The following is a 19,647-nucleotide window of genomic DNA, read 5'->3' on the forward strand; positions in this document are numbered from 1 at the left end:
TAATCAAAAATTAAATCTCATAAAAAATAAGCTCATACTAAATACATGATATTTAAAAGATAAACATGAACTAAATTTAATTAAAACATAAACTCTATTTGACATCAAATAATTAGTAATATAAATTATAATTTATACAATAATCTTTAAGAAACACTTTTCACCTTCTTCTTCTTCATTGGCTCCTACACCAAGAAAATCAATGAATGGTGGTGAAACCGTATCATGATCGTGGCCACTTGCTGGGGCTACTGATGTTGAAGCTTCACTGGCTGAATTTTGATGTGCTGGGCAGTCTGAGAAACTGTGAAGCATTTCTAAATCTGACTGTTGTATTGCCGTCATGTATGGAGGATTGTATGTGGGATACATTTTGTGGGGTTCATCAACTGGCCTATCCCAAACTCTGCTCTGCCTAAAAATCCCCATAACTTCATCACTACTACAGCCTGAAAATCACAGCCAATAACAAAGATGGGAAGAACCAGTCAGCTAAAGATCAGACAAACGTAACTGCAGAGAGGATTTAAGACTTTACAGCTGCAAAAATAGAGAGAGAATGAAAAGCGGAGTAACATCCGTCAGTGTCTATAAAAGTGAACAAATAAATGAACACCAGGTTGGTTTTAACTGCAAAACAAAACAAAGAAAAGAAAAAGGGAAGACTGGAGAACGCAAAGGAAAAACGAGGTAGGTTTTCATAAAGGAAACCCAAAAAGGAAACTAAATGGGAAGATAGAAAAGATAAGGGGAGGACACAAACCAGAGAAAAAGTTAAAAGGTGTTTGTTGAGGAGGAAACCCAGAGCCTGGTAATGCTTCTCCTCCTCCACCATTGAAGCTTCTTGGGATATCGAGAGAAAAATCTTGTGGTTGATCTGTTATTGTGCTTGGAATTTCATCCATTCTTCTGTGCACAGACTGGTTCATCTTCCTCCTCCTATAAGCACTAGATTGCTCTCTATTTTTCTTGGCCATCATTACATGCCAGTGATTCTTCACTGCATTATCAGTCCTTCCAGGGAACAACCTTGCTATCATTGCCCATTTGTTTCCATAAATTCTATGAGCTTCCGTCAACCTTTCTTCTTCTTCTTCTGTAAAAGCTCTTCTATTGATTTCTGGGTCCAACTGGTTAAACCATCTCTGTCTGCAGCTCTTACCTTCAAATCCAAAATAAGAAAAAGTTCAAATAATAAGGCAACACTAATCATCACTTTGCAAATAAAACACAGCAAGATATATACAAATACATATATTTCAAAAAGAAAGCAAACAAGGCTTTAATGAAATGAGTGAAGAAACAATAACACAGACCACAATCTTACCTGACCTTCCTTCCAACTTCTCAGCTATGACTTTCCAGTTCTGTGGACCATAAATAGCAACAAGTTCCTTAAGTAGAGCATCTTCAGTAGGCCGCCAATGTCCTTTGGCACAACGCTTTGATTGTCCACTATCTATTTCCTTGCCATTTTCCATGTTCTGATCATTAGGATGGTCATCATTAAGATTAATTCTCTGATTGTTTTCTCCATACCCATCACTGAAATCGATATCACTGTTGTGGTGCTCCTCAAAGTTCCTTGTTGAGCAGCTAGCATTGAAAGGAAAAATCCAAGAACCATTCCCATTTTCAATCTCAGGGCCGCAATGGTTTTGGTGAGAAGAGGAAAAGGTAGGGACTACCCAATATTTGCGGCGTAGGGAGAGGGAACTCATGTCTACATAAACCAAACCGACTGAAGAGGAAGAAGAATTGGAGAAGTAGCAAGTGAGACCATTTCTGTTGTTTGTTGCATATAAAAGACATTTGTTGTCCGTGTCTTCGTTCTTCTCTGACAAATGCTGTAAAAAAGTCATCACGGCCAATTCCTGATAAAAGAGTGCAAAGACAAATGCTTAAAAGTCGTTAACAACCATAAAAGAGCAAAAATTTTACCCATAAAAGATTTACTCCTATATACCAAATAGGTTATTTTACACATAAAAAATTTAAACTTTAAACATTAACATAGGGTAAGATAAATAGGTTAACCCACTCCATTTTCTGAAATTTGAAGGGTACAGATAGGTACGAACTAGATGCTTCTATGCCTAGTAAAAACCAGATTATCAAGTGCACCAGCTCTAACACAAGTAATAATCAGTAAAAAATGGCATATTAAGCATGTTGATAGAAAAAGTAAAATCTAGATGCTGATTTCATGTCAGATCTACTTACATGTTATGTATATATATATACATATATGGGTAATACTGTAAAGTCTCCTAAATGTTTGCATTAATTTCAACCATTAAATTAACCAAAAAGAAACCACAGCCCTTTTAAAAATGGAAGGAGAATTTATTTTTACTGTAAAAAATTTCGCTCACATACACCATGACTCAGGCATAGTAGCATTTCCCACATATAAACTACATATATCACTTTCAATTATTTTTTTGATCTGCCTTTATCATTACGATCTTTTTGACAGTCCGTACGTACGCATTAAACAATAATTACGTAATTCAATTACAAGAGACATAATAACATATAATGATAATAAAACAAATATTAATTACCTTATGCTGACACAGACAAATAACCCACTTGATTAATCACCATCTAATGATGGCAGGGACGAGCAAAGGATCATAAATGCATGTAGATTATAATATAAGCATGACTCCTGGGGGAAGATTATAAGAAAAAGTGTTAAATCTGAAAATGTGGTAAATTTAAAACTTAATCACCCAGATTACGGAAGTAAAAGCGAAGACGATGATGAGATGCTGAGGAAAAGCGTTATAAATGCATGATTTCATTTGTCAGCATGGGGAGAGATTTGGATTAACAAAGAATTAAGTAAATAGATAATAATAGTAATTAATTACGATAGGGATTGTTGTATTAAAAGGCGTCCCCCGATAAGGAAAGAAGAGAAGAGAAGAGAAGAGTTGACTTGAGCTTTTAAATAGTAATCACCAACTGAAAACTCAAAAGGCCTTTATTTATCATTATATTATTTCAAGTCTTTGAAGTGTGAGAAGAGAGAAGGCAGAGTGTCAGGCAGGGTATTGATTTTCTTTGAGATTTGATTTTGTTACAGGGAGGAATTGAATTGTCTCTATTTACTATTATATTAGAGAGAGAAGTCAGAGGGGTGGTGTTGAAGATAATCGATGATATAGAGACAGGGACTTGTGCCGCAAGAGGAAAAAAGGCTTGCTGTTGAAGATTGAGAGAGAGAAAGGTTGCTGCTGTCGAAGACGAGACCAAGGAGAAAGTTGATGTTGAAGATGAGCTGAGAGAGAGACGAGGTAAACAAGCGAAGACAAAAATTTAACTTTTTCAGCCAAAACGTAATGATATGAGTGTATTAAAACGTAATTAAAAATTTAAAAGCTAAATTGTAATAAAAAATATTAACAATTACCAAATTAAGTTATATTATTTTTAACATTTATCAAATCAATATTTTTTTTTAAAAAAATATATATATATATATATATATATCAATTTTAAGAATTTTTAAAGGACAAAATTGTAGTTTTGTCTTTATTATCTTTTTCTTTTTGCCCATTACCGTACTTGGCATTTCTGACATTTTTGTTTCTTCTCCATCCATTTAAATTGTTTATCTTCGTCATTTCTACATGATTTTGCGTATGAATTTATTATCTTCTCAATCCAGATCATTTATAAAATATAAAAGAATTTATAAAAGTGTTTATAAAATATACTAAACTACAATTAAGTACATGTAATATATACATTGCATGCATGCACTGTATACTAGTAGTATATACATATTATGTAAATATACAACTAATTAATTTCGTTTAAATTAAATATCATAATTTTAACTCTTTCTTAGTGCAAAAAAAAAATATAACTTGTACTCATGCACTTAATATAGTTATTCACAGAAACTATATAGATATTTATACCACAAAAATAGTATTATATATACGCCACAATATATATATATAGTGAAGTTGATCTGGTGGCATGGGGAAGGCTAGGGGGGTAGGTCTCCCTCCACAACCAAAGCATGCGACACCTCTGCTATATGTTCTTTTTATTTTTTATTTTTTTCTTTCTTGCCAAACACAAAACTGAACTGAATGTTTACTGCCAATTTTTCGTCCTCTCTTCTCACCTACATCCGTATATGAACATATAACAAGGATGAGGTCGGAAATATATCTGCATGAATATTTTCTCGCCAAGATCAACTGGAAGTTTGATCCTCTGCTCGATAAAATTCCCAATGAGACTCAACCGAAAGAAGCTAATTATCAACTCGATTTACAAGAACCATAAATATAAAAGACAAAAAACAACTATTAATTACATGGAAAAGAGAGTAAGAAATTGGACAAACAAAAGTAAAATTGCATTCTTAATTATGTTAATAACCAGTCCCCACTGACCACCCTGATAGTATAGTACAGTGACTTCATTTTCCCATCCACGGGATTCTTGAAAATGAAATGAGTTTGCAGTCTAAACAACGATCATGGCGTGGCTTGACATCTTCCAGGTGAAGGGTTCGCTCGACAGATTTGACTTGGAATATTGACTCCAAATATCCCGATGTGGTATTACTCTAATGACAGTGTTCTCCCTGTAAAATCAAACACCATAACAACACATCACCCACTGTCACTTAAGTAGTAAATATCATAGCCCTCCGTCCCTGTCTCCATCAATTTTTTTCCTTTTTTTTTTTTTTTGTGGGTAATTAACATTAAGTTCAGAAGAGAATTTAAATTATCAGGCTAGTTTTTTAATATTTCATTCCAAAAATTGCTTGATTTATGTCTCTTCCTTGACAACTAATTATAACAGTCCTAAAACATCATTGCTTTACTTGGATTCTTTCTGATAAACATCATTGCTTTTGATTCAATTAATAGATAAATGGGTTAAAACTACATGCTGAGATTGATATATATATATATATATATATTATAATGTCCTGTGTCTGTGACCTACAAATTTGAATACTTTAAGGTATAAGGTCCAAAGTTGAGAACTGAGATTGATTGTATTGTTTTCATGTGCATAGACGGTAGCAGTCGACCCTATCTATTATTTATTCCTCTGTATGGAAATATTATTTCCAGATCTCTGTTTCATTAAAGTTATATATGCACATAAAATGTTGTATATAATTTTCAAGGAGAGAGGAATGTTTGTTAACAAGTGTCTAAAACCCTTGCCCAAGAAAATTATGGCAGGAAATTGGGAATGTCTCTTTATGTATACATAAAATATATATATATTTTAACAGTAGTACAGTTGAGCAACTGGAAAACCAGTTATGTGATCTGAATTCACAAAAAGAATAAAGAAATGGAGGAAACCCATTGGCATACTCTCATAACTTTGGAATTCGTTTATAATAATAATAATAATAATAATAATAATAATAATAATAATCTTATTCTTATTGTTACAAATTCAATATAATAATAATTATTATTATAGTAATTAATCTAATAGATAAATCATGTTATCATTCAATCAAAATTGATCATATATATATTTCGTTATGTCGTATCATTTAGTTATTTCATTATTTTGTTGACTCAAAATTTATTTCACCAATTCAGCTTTCCATGGAAAGTCAGCTCAAAATCTTCAAGTACGTATATGCAGATGTGGAAGTTCAATGTTTTACCTCTTCAATGGTGGTATGATAACCAGAAAGTGCTGATTTGCAAGCCTTTCGAACAACTCGGCATATCAGTTCTTCATTGTCACAGCTTACAAGCAAATCAAGATGTCTCCAGACTGTGTTTCTAAAATAGATTCCAGGAGGAAAGCATCAGTTCCCCCACGTGTTACCAACCTCAGATACGGAAGCATCGCAGGTGGAAGATCTTGGCCCCCAAACAATGTCGAAGTAAGCAACCTCCCCCAGATCATTGGAGACAGTAGTGTCAAGCTTATCTCCAAGAAAGGCGTCTGACTTTGAGATCTTCAATGTTAAGGCATATGCATTGCGGTCTGCTTTTTGTTCGACAAACCTGTAATCCAAAGCTAACTCAGCATTACTTTTATTCATTATCTGTAAAAGAGTGAAAGTTTTTTATTAGGGTTTGGAACAACTGGACAGTTGAGATCGAAAGCAGAAAATGAAGGGTCAGATGAAAAGAATACTGGGATTGAGGGCAAGTGGAAGATGGAAATTGAAAGTTGCTATCTGTTGTGGACAACTGTGAAAGTAGATTCTAGAATTTGGTTTTTGTTTTTGGTTTGTAAAGCAGTCTGTTAGGGTTTTTTCAATTTTCTCTATTAGTGTATTTTCCTCTTCTCTGTGTGTATACATAGCCACCTGTACACAATGAAAAACACGCATAAAAATAGTAAAATTTACTCATTCCCTTTTCAATATCGTATTGGATGAAAACTTATTGAAAAATTCTACTAGTAGGTCATATCATGTAAACATATTAAATTCGACAAGATCATAATTAATTTAAGCTGACTTAGGGGCCAGGTCCTTTATCAAAATATGTCAATGCCAAATTTGTGAATTACTAGTTTTGATGGGGTGAGCTCATCATGACATTTCTTTGAGCATATAAACCTGAAGTTCTGTTTACACAGCAAGAAATAGCTATATCACATGTCCCAGAGGTTAAAGCCTATACTTCTTAGTTCTGCAACTACCCATGTCAAATACAGAAAACAAGAGATATTCTCAATTTGAAAGCTCCAACTGCTGACCAGCTTTAACAGAACTGGGGATCGCAAAGAAAATAAGAGATCCCTAGAAAAGAGTCCTGCTCCTTTGATTTCATATGCATACTCTTCAGTAGTTATGCTGGAGCTGTGGTTGATGTGGTCAAAGAGCAACGTTCACAGAAATCAAAATTTGAAACACGAAACAATTTTCTTATCTTCAAGTGAAAGTGCTACACATAAAAGAGGTCTGTCACCTTATTTATCTGTTCTGTCTCTAGTTAATTCTGAGATCCGGGCAATCTAAAATCTGAAACCAAAGGAAACGTGATAAAGGGGAAACCTACTTTTTGTTGGCAGAGAGGGAGACCTACACTGCTCTTCTCCTCAGTTTATGTTTTTTTTTTTCCTTTGGTAGTGGCAAAAGCTATAGACAACAGCAACTTTTGAACCGTAGCTCTCTCGATTGAGAGAGCCAGAAGAGCCACTTTTTGGCTAGTGCCTATTCGCTTTCCGTGGTTTATATATATTTTGCGAGTCATATGGAAGTTACATTCTACTAAAATTAGAAAACCAGGAAAAAACTAAATGCATGTACAAGAATCAGCACAAGGCCAGAAAATCTCCTGTTGTTATATCATGAGAATCAAGCAAAATGGGGTTCAGACGTTTGCTGACAAGGGAATTTAAATCTTCTATTCAGGCATTTCATTTTTTAATTTAGAAGAAAAATTTTAGAAGGGCTGGAAAGTAAGAGCCTACCAAATCTGCAAGAGGGACCAAAACAAGATTTTGAACCTGAACACGGGAGAATGCTCTTGATCAAAGAATCCCAAATGCCCAGAAGAAATCATCTGATGTTATAGGGGTGGTTTTAGATGGCTTTCTGGGGAAGTAAGAGAACCGTTTCAGAGCCGTTGAAGAGGAGAGGAAGGCGGAGGAGGAGGAGGAGGAAGATGAGGGGAGAGTAAAGAGTGCGGTTCCGGCCATTAGTTTATTTTCAAGCAGTAGGCTTTTGTGGGGTTTTGTTGTATAAGATAAACACTTCCAGGCCTTGGCCCGTTTTCTTATCGGTTGGGCTTGAGGATTATTTTATTTTAGCTTTTTTTTTTTTTTTTTTTTTTTTTTTTTTTTTTTTTCTTAGTGTATATTTGACCGGATTTATGTCTCTATTTTTGTTGTTAAGAAATAAGAAATTTAATAAAAACGATAAAAAATAGAATTATTTGGAAAATAAAAGTATAAATTATTTTCATTTTTGATAAAAATAAAATCAAATGTAAAAATAGATTTTTTTTTATAAATTATTTATGCTGGATGAAATGAATAATATTTTTAATTGATATATTTATTAACTTTATGTTTCATTAATTTATTAATTTAACATTTTTAAAATTTAACGTATAATTTATATTGAAAATAGTTTTTAGTAAATACTATCTTATTCTTTAAATAAAATTAATTTGACTAGAATTTACTTTTAATCATTCAGAGCATATTTTTTTTTTAAAATGATATTGTGTGGAAAATTTGTATCCAAAATATCACATTTTATAAAAGACTCTATGAGGCTGTTTTTCTCAGCTACCTGATTTTATGAAAAGGATTTTGCTTATCCAATTAAACAAAAACTTTTTGACTTTCCTTTTCATGGGTTTTACAAATTTAAACACTACAACTAACATCACATACGTATCAACTTATTACAAATATTTTTTTCTTTGAAATTTGACTTCAAAATATTGTTTGGAAGAAGACTCCTTACATGTTTCTTGGTAAATAAATCTATCATTCTAAGAAACTTCACATTTTTATTACTAATAATAATATAATTCTTATTGTTGTATTTGGCAAAGTGGATGGAGTACCCTATTCAATGTTGTACAACCTAAAATTATTGGGTACAATGTTCCACTTGTTATTATTTATTTTTGAATTTTAAATCTAACTTTTACTTTAATATTGATGAAATCACAAATGCAAATTACATTTCTATGCATTATGGTATATATCCAAAAATTGTTGTACAAGTGATTCTTGAGTTTAAAGCATGATAAATGGTAGTAAAGTATGTATCAATTTGGCAACTCCTCGTTGGTAGGGTTTTAGGAATCGTTTGTGTTAGAAAATTAGGACTAACTTTAATGCGGAAACAATAAGATAAGATATTTATTTTTTTGCCTACAGAGAACAATTGTTGATACTTTTGTTTTCTTTCAGATGCTACTAGAGTTCTGAGTAATTTTCACACCAAAAAACCCAAATCTGCTTATAGTTTAACTTAACATGAGAGAGAGAATGGTAGTATATATTTTTTAAATGTTATTTGCTTTCTTAAAAAAATGAACATAAATAATTTTTTTCTCTCTTATATACTTACCAAGAGTCATAACCTTTTATAAGAAGAGTTTCTATCTTATAAACTTACGAACGGTCGTGTCTTTTTACAATAGATGTTGTAGACGTTTTTAATTTTATACATCTCCCACTTCGCCACACAAACTACACTAACCATAATATACTACCACATCAACATATTTCTCACACTTCATACAGGGTATGGGGTGTGGACCAAAAGACAACAAGTAATGTTATATATAGTCACCATATAACTAATATAACACTTTCATATTTATAATACCCCAGATCATTTGAACATCACCGTTAGCATACACTATTCCTTTATGCTATGACTATGTTACTTGGTTATATACAAAATATAACTGTCTGAGTTTATTTGATAATGTCAGAAAGATTTTTCCTTAAACACTCATAACAATCTATCTCGACTTGACTACTTTTCTAACATGCTTCACTGGATCAATAGGTTGTGGCCCTCGGAAACAAATTAAAGTAGCAACATCAAATCTTGACTTTATGTGATATCTCCAAGTCGAAGGGTATCATACAAAGAGGACACAAGAGTCCATAGGTTTCACACAATGACAAAGTAAGAAATTATTTTATCACTCCCTATATCGGTCGTCATATAACACATACACTATGATATGTATGTTACAACCTAGCTCCCACTAAGTTGGGTATGTCACTCTTCTATGTCGTGCGAATCACAAGTTCAGATACTACTTAAGTATCCAACTCAAGCCATTTGATCAACATATTCAATATATATGACTTGATACTCGATATTCGGCTCTAAGATTTTAGTACGAAATAGGATATATTTCATACTCGACTTTCTAGAATCTCATCTTAAACATACTAAGGCAACTATAAAATGTTAGTATTTTATAATTAATACAACACAAATATAAAGACAGTCCATATTGCACATACTTAACGCTAATATAATTTACTCTTATCATACCCACTACTCAAGCATTAGGGAGATTACCCGTGTGATAAGGTCGATCATAAAGCCTAGTGACATTATTACGTGTCTAATCATACAATTATGTTCATAAATATTTTATAAGAAAATAACAACTTTTATTTCATGAATGATCAATACACAAAAACATATTTACATTATGTATCAAATCCCACTCGAAAATTAAAGCCTACACAAACCTAGACTCTTCATATGACCCCGAAAAGCATCTCTAGGTATAGGCTTAGTCAAAGGATCAATAACCATTTTGCTAGTGGATATATACTTAATAGCAATTTTTTCTTTTTTGATGGCACCTCAAACGAAATAATAACACCTCTTAATATGCTCAGTTTTCCTATGAAATTTCGGATCCTAAGCATATTGGATAGTAACAGTTTTGTCACAATGCATTTCTACAGGTTCATCAACTTTATGGGTGATGTTGGGATCCTGTAGAAAGCTTCTCAACCAAATTGCCTCTTGTACAGCAAGACAACTAATAACATATTCTGCTTCTATTATAGATAAAGCTTTGCAGTCTTACTTTTTACTATACCAAGATATGGCACCTACACTAAGGACAAAAATATATTTTGAGGTTAACTTAGACTCATCTTAGTCGTCACCCCAGTCTGCATTTGAATATCCTTTCAACCTTAAGTTCCCTCCTTAATAAAAGAGGACTAGGTCACTTGTACCACGAAGGTAGCGTAAGATTCTCTCGACTGCTTGCCAATAAGCAGGTCTAGGGTTGTTTTAATAACGATGTACCCAACCAACCACAAAATAAATATCTGGCCGTGTACACAACATGGCATACATCAAACTGCCTATTGCACAAGCATAAGAAATGTTACTCATTTTCTTTTTTTCTTCATCTGTCTTTAGGCACTAATCAAGACTTAAGGTTAGACCCTTCTCAACATGAGTGTTAACAAGTTTGGAGTAATGCATTTGAAATCGTTCTAAAACTTTTTTAATATATGCTTTTTGGCACAGTCCTATAAGCTTTTTGGGATGGTCTCTCATTATTTCTACATCAAGGACAAACCTAGCTTCACTCGTGTCCTTCATTTCAAAAACAGAGGACAACCACTGCTTAGTGGCATTGATCATCTCTATGTTGTTTCTAACTAATAGTATATCATCAACGTATAAGGAGAGAAACATAATCCCTCCGTTATTTTCTTGATATACACATAATGTCTTAATCTACCATGGACAAGCCAAATGAAGTAATGGCTTCATGGAGTTTGAAATACCATTGTTTAGAAGACTGTTTAAGACTATATATGGATATTTAAGACGACAAACTTTGTTTTGTTAACATTTTGAGACAAACCCAATAGGTTGATCCATATATATTTCTTCCTCAAGTGTACCATTGAGGAAAATAATTTTAACATCCATTTCAAATAACTTCAAGTCTAAATAGGCAACCATGGATAGAAAGAGGCAAATAGAGGTAAATCTCACCGCAGGAGAAAAAGTCTATTTATAGTCTATACCCTCAATTTAAGTTAAACCTTTCGCCATTAGTTGCGCCTTAAACTTTTTAATTGATCAATCTGCTCCACGTTTTATCTTGAAAACTCACTTATTTCTAATTGATTCACGTCGAGGCAGGAGATTAACTAGTTTCTAAACCTTATATCTCATCATTGAGTCCATCTTATTCCTCATGGCATCAATCCACTCTTTACTATTTGGTGAATTCATAGCCTCCTTAAAGGAGGTGGGTTCCTTAATTTCAAAAGGAGTACATAAAAAAATTTCTCATTCGATTTGAAAATATCGTCGAAATTTTTTTCCACATTTACTCATTCGAATTCTAAGACCTTCATCACATGCCTAATTAGATGATAAATCTCTCTCATTATTCCTTAGTATGGGTTTGAAACTTAAAAACAAAGCTCACGTTCTAAGTTCGGATCTTGAGGACTAACCCCATTTTCCGGGTGGATTATCATTTGTAGGCAAGTTTTCACCATTTAAAATAGTATGATCACTCCCACTATCTCTTTCATTTAGTGGAATGACACTATCCTTGGTGACTTAATAGGTTCTCAATACCTCTCTCTCACCAATAGATAGTTGCATGTCCTCCTGTAACTCATACAATTCGAGATTTTCTTTTATTTTACCAATATTTAGGAACTCATCCTCAAGGAAATCAACATTGTGGGAGTCTATTTCAGTCATGCCATCATTCGAGTGTTCTTCAAACATTACATATCTTTTTGAATGTTCGGGATATCTGATGAACACCATCTTAATTGCTCTTGGACCTAGTTTTTCGTACTTGTGGATTGGGTTATGCACGTAGCTTACCGACCCGATGTAAATGATCCAAAATGAGTTTCTTATCGTTCCATAACTCATATGGATTAACGGGTACATTTTCACTTATTACACGATTAAGGATGTAGGTTACCGTAAGCAATGCATCTCCCCAAAAATTGTTAGAGAGTTTGGCAGGTGCCATCATCAATCTAACCATGTATAGTAATGTACAATTCCTTTACTTTACAACACCATTTTGTTACAAAGTATAGAGAATTGTAAGTTGCCTACATATATCTTTTTTCTCACAATATTCTTTCAACATATCAGAAAGATATTCACGACCACAATCGGTTTAAAGAGTCTTTATTGTTCGATTCATTTGATTTTCTACTTCTACTACAAAATGTTTGAATATATCTAATGCTTCATAGCAGTGAGAAATTAGATACACATATCCATGTCGTGAATAATCATCTGAAAAATGAGAAAGTATAAGGTATCATAACGTGCTTTGATAGTTAAAGGCTCGCAAATATTAGAATGGATTAATTCTAAGGGATTTGACGCTCTTGAAGCCTTACCAAAAGGCTTCTTACTCGCTTTACCGGCTAAGCATGACTCACATTTAGGTAATTTAACCTTAGTAAGCCGATTTAAAAGACCTTTTTTGGCCAGTTTACTTATTCTTTCTTGACCAAAATGGCCAAGTCTTGCAGCTACTTAACATATTTAAAATCACAATTAAAGTGAGATGACTTGGGGATATGGACCTAGGTCTAATTAACAAGTTCAATGCATTGGCAATTATATATAAAATAGAGTTCTTGATATTAACTTTTGTAAGGAATAACTCAACTTGAATAAACTACGTACATGTCACAGTTTTTTTTCTACATATGTTTTGTTATCAACATAGAAAATTGATCATTGATATGAAATTATTAAGTCTCTATTAGGAAGGTGACTCAAACCTTATGGAGCTTGGCTAGAAAGTATATATAAGTTCTTTATCAGCAAATGTATGAAAATGAGAGAAAATTAAACCAAAATATGTTTCAAGACATCTAAAATTACCACTTAAGTTCATTTAATGTGTGTGTCTATTGCATACCATTTGGGTCTCTTTAATGTGTGACTACCAAAGATATTGCCTTGGGATCAGTTCAAGGTAGCAATGAATGTAAAAAAGGGTCTACCTACTTAAAAATCACTAAAGATTCAAAGAATGTTAAAGAGGAAGATTAAAACAATGAAGACACTTTAAAAAAAAATAAGAACCTCTACTAAGTCGGTGGGTAAAACAACAAATAATGAGAATTTTGGTCTAATAGTCATATTGATTTCCCTCCACTATCTATTAGCTATGCAAAATTAAACCACGCTAATGGTGACTACAACTCTAATAGATTCAGTCCATTTTAGCATTGCTAACAGTCTAATCATGCTTAAAAGGCCTCTCAATTTGGATGAAACTACAATTCAACAAATTTTTAAATATCAAACATGACATTATAAAAGTATTTCTATCAAATTTGTTACGTTTAACATATTGAAGTCTACTAACCTTATTACTTAAAAATCTTCAATGAATAATTTTTTACATTATCACTCAAGAAAAATTGTAACGACTCCGGAAATATCCAAAGGAGATAAATTATAACTTAAGTGCGGAAGCGTAATAAATGTTCAAGATTTACATTTCCTACCCAATAACTTAAAGAATCAAACGGAGTTGCGGAATTCAGTCTTAAAAAAAATACAAGAAATAAAGAAATAAATAGAAAATAAAGGAAACTAGCATCTACTCGCAATCATCTTGCGGTTCGGACTCGGCAACTTTATTCTCTTGATCTGAAATGGTTAAATAAGGAATGAGTTACACTAGTACAGTAAGGACATCACATTATATCACCAACACATAAATAAATATTGGTAGAAAATAAAAAACACTAATGAAGCACTAAATTTAATAAATTCATTTATCAATCATAAAAATCATTTATCATTCTTTTACCATAGTAAGATTCATAAAAACAATCTATACAAATCATGGTTCCATGTATAATTAGCAATTATAGCACATATTATAAATCTATATCCATCCTCAATAAATCAAACAATAATTGTCACTCTTTTTACCAACCTGCTAGTATCCATGAGGGTTCATAGGGATGTTCCCGCTACACGTGAACCCTTTTATTTAACATTTCTAATTACAGGCCATCCCTATACCCTATTCGGTATGAACGCCAATTTACCAAATTTTAATACCCCGTCCGGTATGAGGGTGAAGCGGGCCGTCCCCATACCTCATCCGGTATGAGCGCCAAATTATCAAGTCTCCATACTCCGTCCGGTATGAGACAACGTTCACGGTAGGGCTCTCTATGTGCCCGATCCGTCCACCATCTCCCAAGATATCTAGTAAGGCTGTCGTTTCATCTATTTATTTTATCATACAATTTTTACCGTTTAACCTTCTTTTTTTTCGATTCAGCAATAAACACATAAAATAAATTATATATGCATTCAAAGCCATAAAATCAATTAACAAGGTACTATCATGTATTTATACTGTAAAACAATCAACAAGCAACAGTAGAGAATTTTTAGTTCTGGCTCCATTAGCAATCCGTAATTAATTATGCACATATTTTAAATTTACACAAATATTATATTATTATTTATTTAAACTTCAATTCTATGATAGAGAATAGGGTGAGGGATCCTTACTCGATTTGATACTCGAAAAGCTAAACTGTTCGATTGCGCATATGGGTGATTCCCGGGTTCCCTGAATTTTGCTTCGGGAATCAAAACGCGCTAATAATACCTACAAATGTCCTAAACAAATCCAAAATCAGTCACAGGGCCCAATTGACCAATTTCAGAATTCTGGCATGGTGGCTCTGCCTTGCTCCGGTGACGGCACCGCCGCCTGAGATGGTGGTCCGCCTCGAATCGGCTATTTTCGACTTTTTTCGGTCAAATTCGACCGATTCTGCATCGATCTCTGCGAGAAAATACGTTAAAGGGTCTCGGTTGGCCAAAAATATAAAAAAAATCAAAACTCACCGGTGGCGGGGCTCTCCGGTGCTGCAGCTCCTCCGGCTCACGTTGCGGTTGGGTGTATTGCTCCGGTTAACCTGTAGAGAAGGACACGATGATCATAATGGTGAAAAAATTACACAGAATGGGAATCAGGAAGGGCCTCATCGGAGGCGTTTTGTGAAATTCTTTGCGACGGCGCCGCTGGGCTTCGTCGGCGTTTTTCGGCCAATTGGCCGATCCTTTTGCTCCGATTTGGCCATGAATGTGTTTAAAATTGAATTCCAAGTAAAAAAGAAAATTATTACTTTTTTTGATAGTCGGAAAGAGCTCCGGTGCGACGGGGGGTGGCATTGGTCTCTTTTCCGGCGGCCGGGTCTTCTTCTCCAGCGAGGGAGTCTGGCGGCTAGGGTTAGGATTTGGTGTGAATGAAGGTTATTTATATCCGTCCGCTTTTGATCTGGGCCGTCTATCGCATTTAATTTGAATCATCCGATCGCGATTAAATAGGAGTGGATTTGGACTGTTCATCGTGATCTAATCTGGATCGTCCAATCGCGTTTAAATCTGATCGTCCGATCGTGTTTGGGAAGGGAACGCATCTGGGCCGTTTGTGCACGCAGGAACGGATCTGAGCTGTTCGATCGCGGACACGCAGATCGCCCGCGTGGCACCTCCGCATGGCACTGCATCATCGTCTGCTGCCACGCGACGCGTTCTTGTTCGTCGGAGCTGTTGACTGGACCTCCCATGTGGTAGAACTTTTCTAAATTATATTTTGACCCATATTTTTTTATTTTTCTTTCAAAAATATCTCTAAAACTCAAATTTTCACCACTTTTTTTCAAAATTATTTTCAATTTAATACTCCATCAATTTTACTTCATTTTTACTTTAAATTAAAATTAAAAAATTAAAAAATTAAAAAATTATATTTATAATTAAATCTTAAATTACAAAAAATTAATTTAAGGTGTTACAAAAATAGTCAGATTAATTAAGAAGATTTTATTTGAAAGTCATATTTAACTGGATTAAGGCAAAATCATGGTGAAATATTTTATGATATAAAGTTTATTCATACAATGGTCCCCTTAAATATTATTTATGATAAAAAATAGAGATATATTAATACTAATTTTTTTTTTTTTATTTTTTACAAAATAAGTAGGCAAGATTTTGTTGGGAAAAAAAAAAAAAGTTTAAATAGTTAAAGAAAACAAAAGATTGGTGACTCTAATTTGTTCTTTCTTTTTCGAGGAAATGAATTTACCAACATACATATGGAGATGTGTGCAGGGTAGATGATATTTAATTTTTATTTAGTGAATTAGCACGTTGGATGTATGCGGTAATAATATTTTTTTGGATCACGTGTGAGAAAGCATGCTGCTTATTTTTATTTTTTATTTTTAGTATCATAACTTTGGAGTTCGTTTATAATAATAACAATAATAATAATAATAATAATAATAATAATAATATTCTTATTCTTATTATTTTGAGGGCTAAAAATTGAATGGGAAAATGCTTTTTACCTGTTCAAACATATATATATATATATATATAAAGAGATTTGCCAAGTGAAGTAATCAAAACGTGTAACTAATATGAGGAAATGCAGCATGTGATGTGATTAGGTGAACAACTACAGATCATGGACACCCAATAAAACGTCAAGCACGAATTACAAGAACACAATTTAACCATATAAATTCAATATAATAATAATATTTAGTAATTGATCTAATAGATAAATCATGTTACCATTTATCAAAATTGATCATGTATATCTTTCGTAAGTAATGTCGTATAGTTTAGTTTATTTGATTATTTTAAATATTTCTATATATATTTTTTATATAATAATGAAAGACAATAATTCAACAAACTTGCTAATAGAATGACGTGGTAACAGAAAAATAAAACCAAAAGCGATAGAATTTATATTTATAAGCAAAAGAAAATCACGAATTATTTGAAAATTCTACAAAGACTGGAAGTTAGATAATATCTCTTTCAATTAGTTTTTTCAATCTTTTCGAATTTAATTCTTATTCATATACAAGTAGTTAAAGATTTATTAAATACAGAAAGTGGTGCCCGCTAAATCATATTGAATACTTTTTAAAAAAATAAATAAATCTTACTAATATATGAAAGCTGATAATTATATATAATCACCTTATTTAGCACTAGCTTAGACCAATTATTATTTGACTAGGCCATTCATACTTTCTCTCAATTTTTTTTGTAAGAGTGTATCATCGTTATAATATAATCTTATATTGAACTTAATATAATTAGCATATATGTGTTACTTAATTAATAAAATATATAAATTTTTTACCAAAAAAAAATCTTTTATTAGCTTGTCGCCAACTTGATATTCATATGGATTCTGCGTCAGCAACATATAAATAAATGAACATGGAATCTAGTGCTTCGAATAAGGGAAGTCTCCATCCACATGAACGCCTAACAAGCCTCTCTCATCTCCTTTATTATTATCTCCATCTTTGTCTCCCACAAAAGTTAGATAACACAAAGTATAGGGCTCCATCATCTCCAAGCCCCATTTCCCTTGTCTCTGTCTCTCTCTCTCTCTCTCTCCATCTTCATTTTCATCTTATATAGAAAGTTGATCTTTATCTTTGTAATCTCCTTGTTTATAGTTCTGACTTCCTTTATCATTTGCGAAGCTTCCCACAACCTTTTTTTTTATTGTTTTCATCGACTAAGCACCAAAAATGCTAGATTAATTGATCAACTTTCCTAAATTTTCAGCGTCTAATAAGTTTATGAAGCTTTCATCCATAATTGTAACTCTAAGTATTACAAACAGACTAAAAGAAAGGTTTTGATTTTTAAGGAAGATGGTTGAAATAATATCATTTGTATTCCAAAATGAAACAGCCAAGATTGTCAGCATAGGTGATGGATTAATTTAGTGGAAACATTACTTCAATCTCATTATATCCTATATCAATTGGATTGATTTTTAAGATAAAAAAGAGATTATTCACAAAAAGAGATGAGAGAAAAATGGGGTTAAAAAAAGACATCAGAAAAGGAAAAAAAAAAAAGAAAAGAAAAGAGGGTAAAACGTTGAACAAGTTGAAGAAAAACAAGGAAAAGGGAGAAAATATCAATTGGATTAATCATGGGAGAAAAATAATGATGTCGAACAAGATTTACAAAGATAAACATCAATTGGTTTAATTTAGGATATAATATTATTTTTAAAGTTGCATCCTCAACCCATGCTTCACATATGTAATAGAGTAAGTATATTTGGCATGACTATAGCTTGTGCTAAGTTACAAAATTGATGTTAAATAGTTTATCAGTGAAAGTACTTTCAATAAGAAGTTGTTATGTGTTTGATAGAAATAACTTCAGAAGTAGGTTGTCAATAAAGTTACACACTATCAACAACTTATGCTTAAATTTTTAACTGTTAATTGTTTAAGTCCAACAAATTATTATTCCAAAGGTATTAAGATATGGAGCATTAAAAATACATCAAGATGCCACTTGATAGGAAATAACAACTTATAATGTGTAGAAACTTTTTCATTGTATAGATTCTCAAATAAAGCTATGAGAGATTAAACACAAACATATTGAGATCAAGTTATTTATGCAGGAAACTAATTACAAAAATGATGAAGGTTTAGAACAATCGTAAATATTCCTTTATCATTTGCGAAGCTTCCCACAACCTTTTTTTTTATTGTTTTCATCGACTAAGCACCAAAAATGCTAGATTAATTGATCAACTTTCCTAAATTTTCAGCGTCTAATAAGTTTATGAAGCTTTCATCCATAATTGTAACTCTAAGTATTACAAACAGACTAAAAGAAAGGTTTTGATTTTTAAGGAAGATGGTTGAAATAATATCATTTGTATTCCAAAATGAAACAGCCAAGATTGTCAGCATAGGTGATGGATTAATTTAGTGGAAACATTACTTCAATCTCATTATATCCTATATCAATTGGATTGATTTTTAAGATAAAAAAGAGATTATTCACAAAAAGAGATGAGAGAAAAATGGGGTTAAAAAAAGACATCAGAAAAGGAAAAAAAAAAAGAAAAGAAAAGAGGGTAAAACGTTGAACAAGTTGAAGAAAAACAAGGAAAAGGGAGAAAATATCAATTGGATTAATCATGGGAGAAAAATAATGATGTCGAACAAGATTTACAAAGATAAACATCAATTGGTTTAATTTAGGATATAATATTATTTTTAAAGTTGCATCCTCAACCCATGCTTCACATATGTAATAGAGTA

The 19,647-nt window shown here is 32.5% G+C and overlaps 1 protein-coding gene and 1 long non-coding RNA gene across 2 annotated transcripts; both read right to left on the reverse strand.

Annotated features, from left to right (window-relative positions):
* MYB117 (myb domain protein 117) lies at positions 1–2,043 on the reverse strand. Its single transcript, XM_022052178.2, has 3 exons — positions 1,328–2,043; positions 764–1,162; positions 1–449 (listed from the first exon to the last, which is right to left on the reverse strand). The coding sequence occupies exons 1-3, from the start codon at positions 1,860–1,862 to the stop codon at positions 133–135; spliced, it is 1,251 nt and encodes a 416-aa protein (XP_021907870.1). The 5' UTR covers positions 1,863–2,043; the 3' UTR covers positions 1–132.
* Positions 2,044–4,240: 2,197 nt separating this feature from the next.
* Positions 4,241–7,673, reverse strand: LOC148268745 (uncharacterized). Its single transcript, XR_015816947.1, has 3 exons — positions 7,444–7,673; positions 5,675–6,023; positions 4,241–4,615 (listed from the first exon to the last, which is right to left on the reverse strand). It is a non-coding gene; the product is annotated as an uncharacterized LOC148268745 (long non-coding RNA).
* Between the last annotated feature and the right edge of the window lie 11,974 nt (positions 7,674–19,647).

The sequence above is a fragment of the Carica papaya genome, chromosome 2, assembly GCF_054855325.1.
Source record: "Carica papaya isolate Zhongbai chromosome 2, ASM5485532v1, whole genome shotgun sequence".
Taxonomy (NCBI): domain Eukaryota; kingdom Viridiplantae; phylum Streptophyta; class Magnoliopsida; order Brassicales; family Caricaceae; genus Carica; species Carica papaya.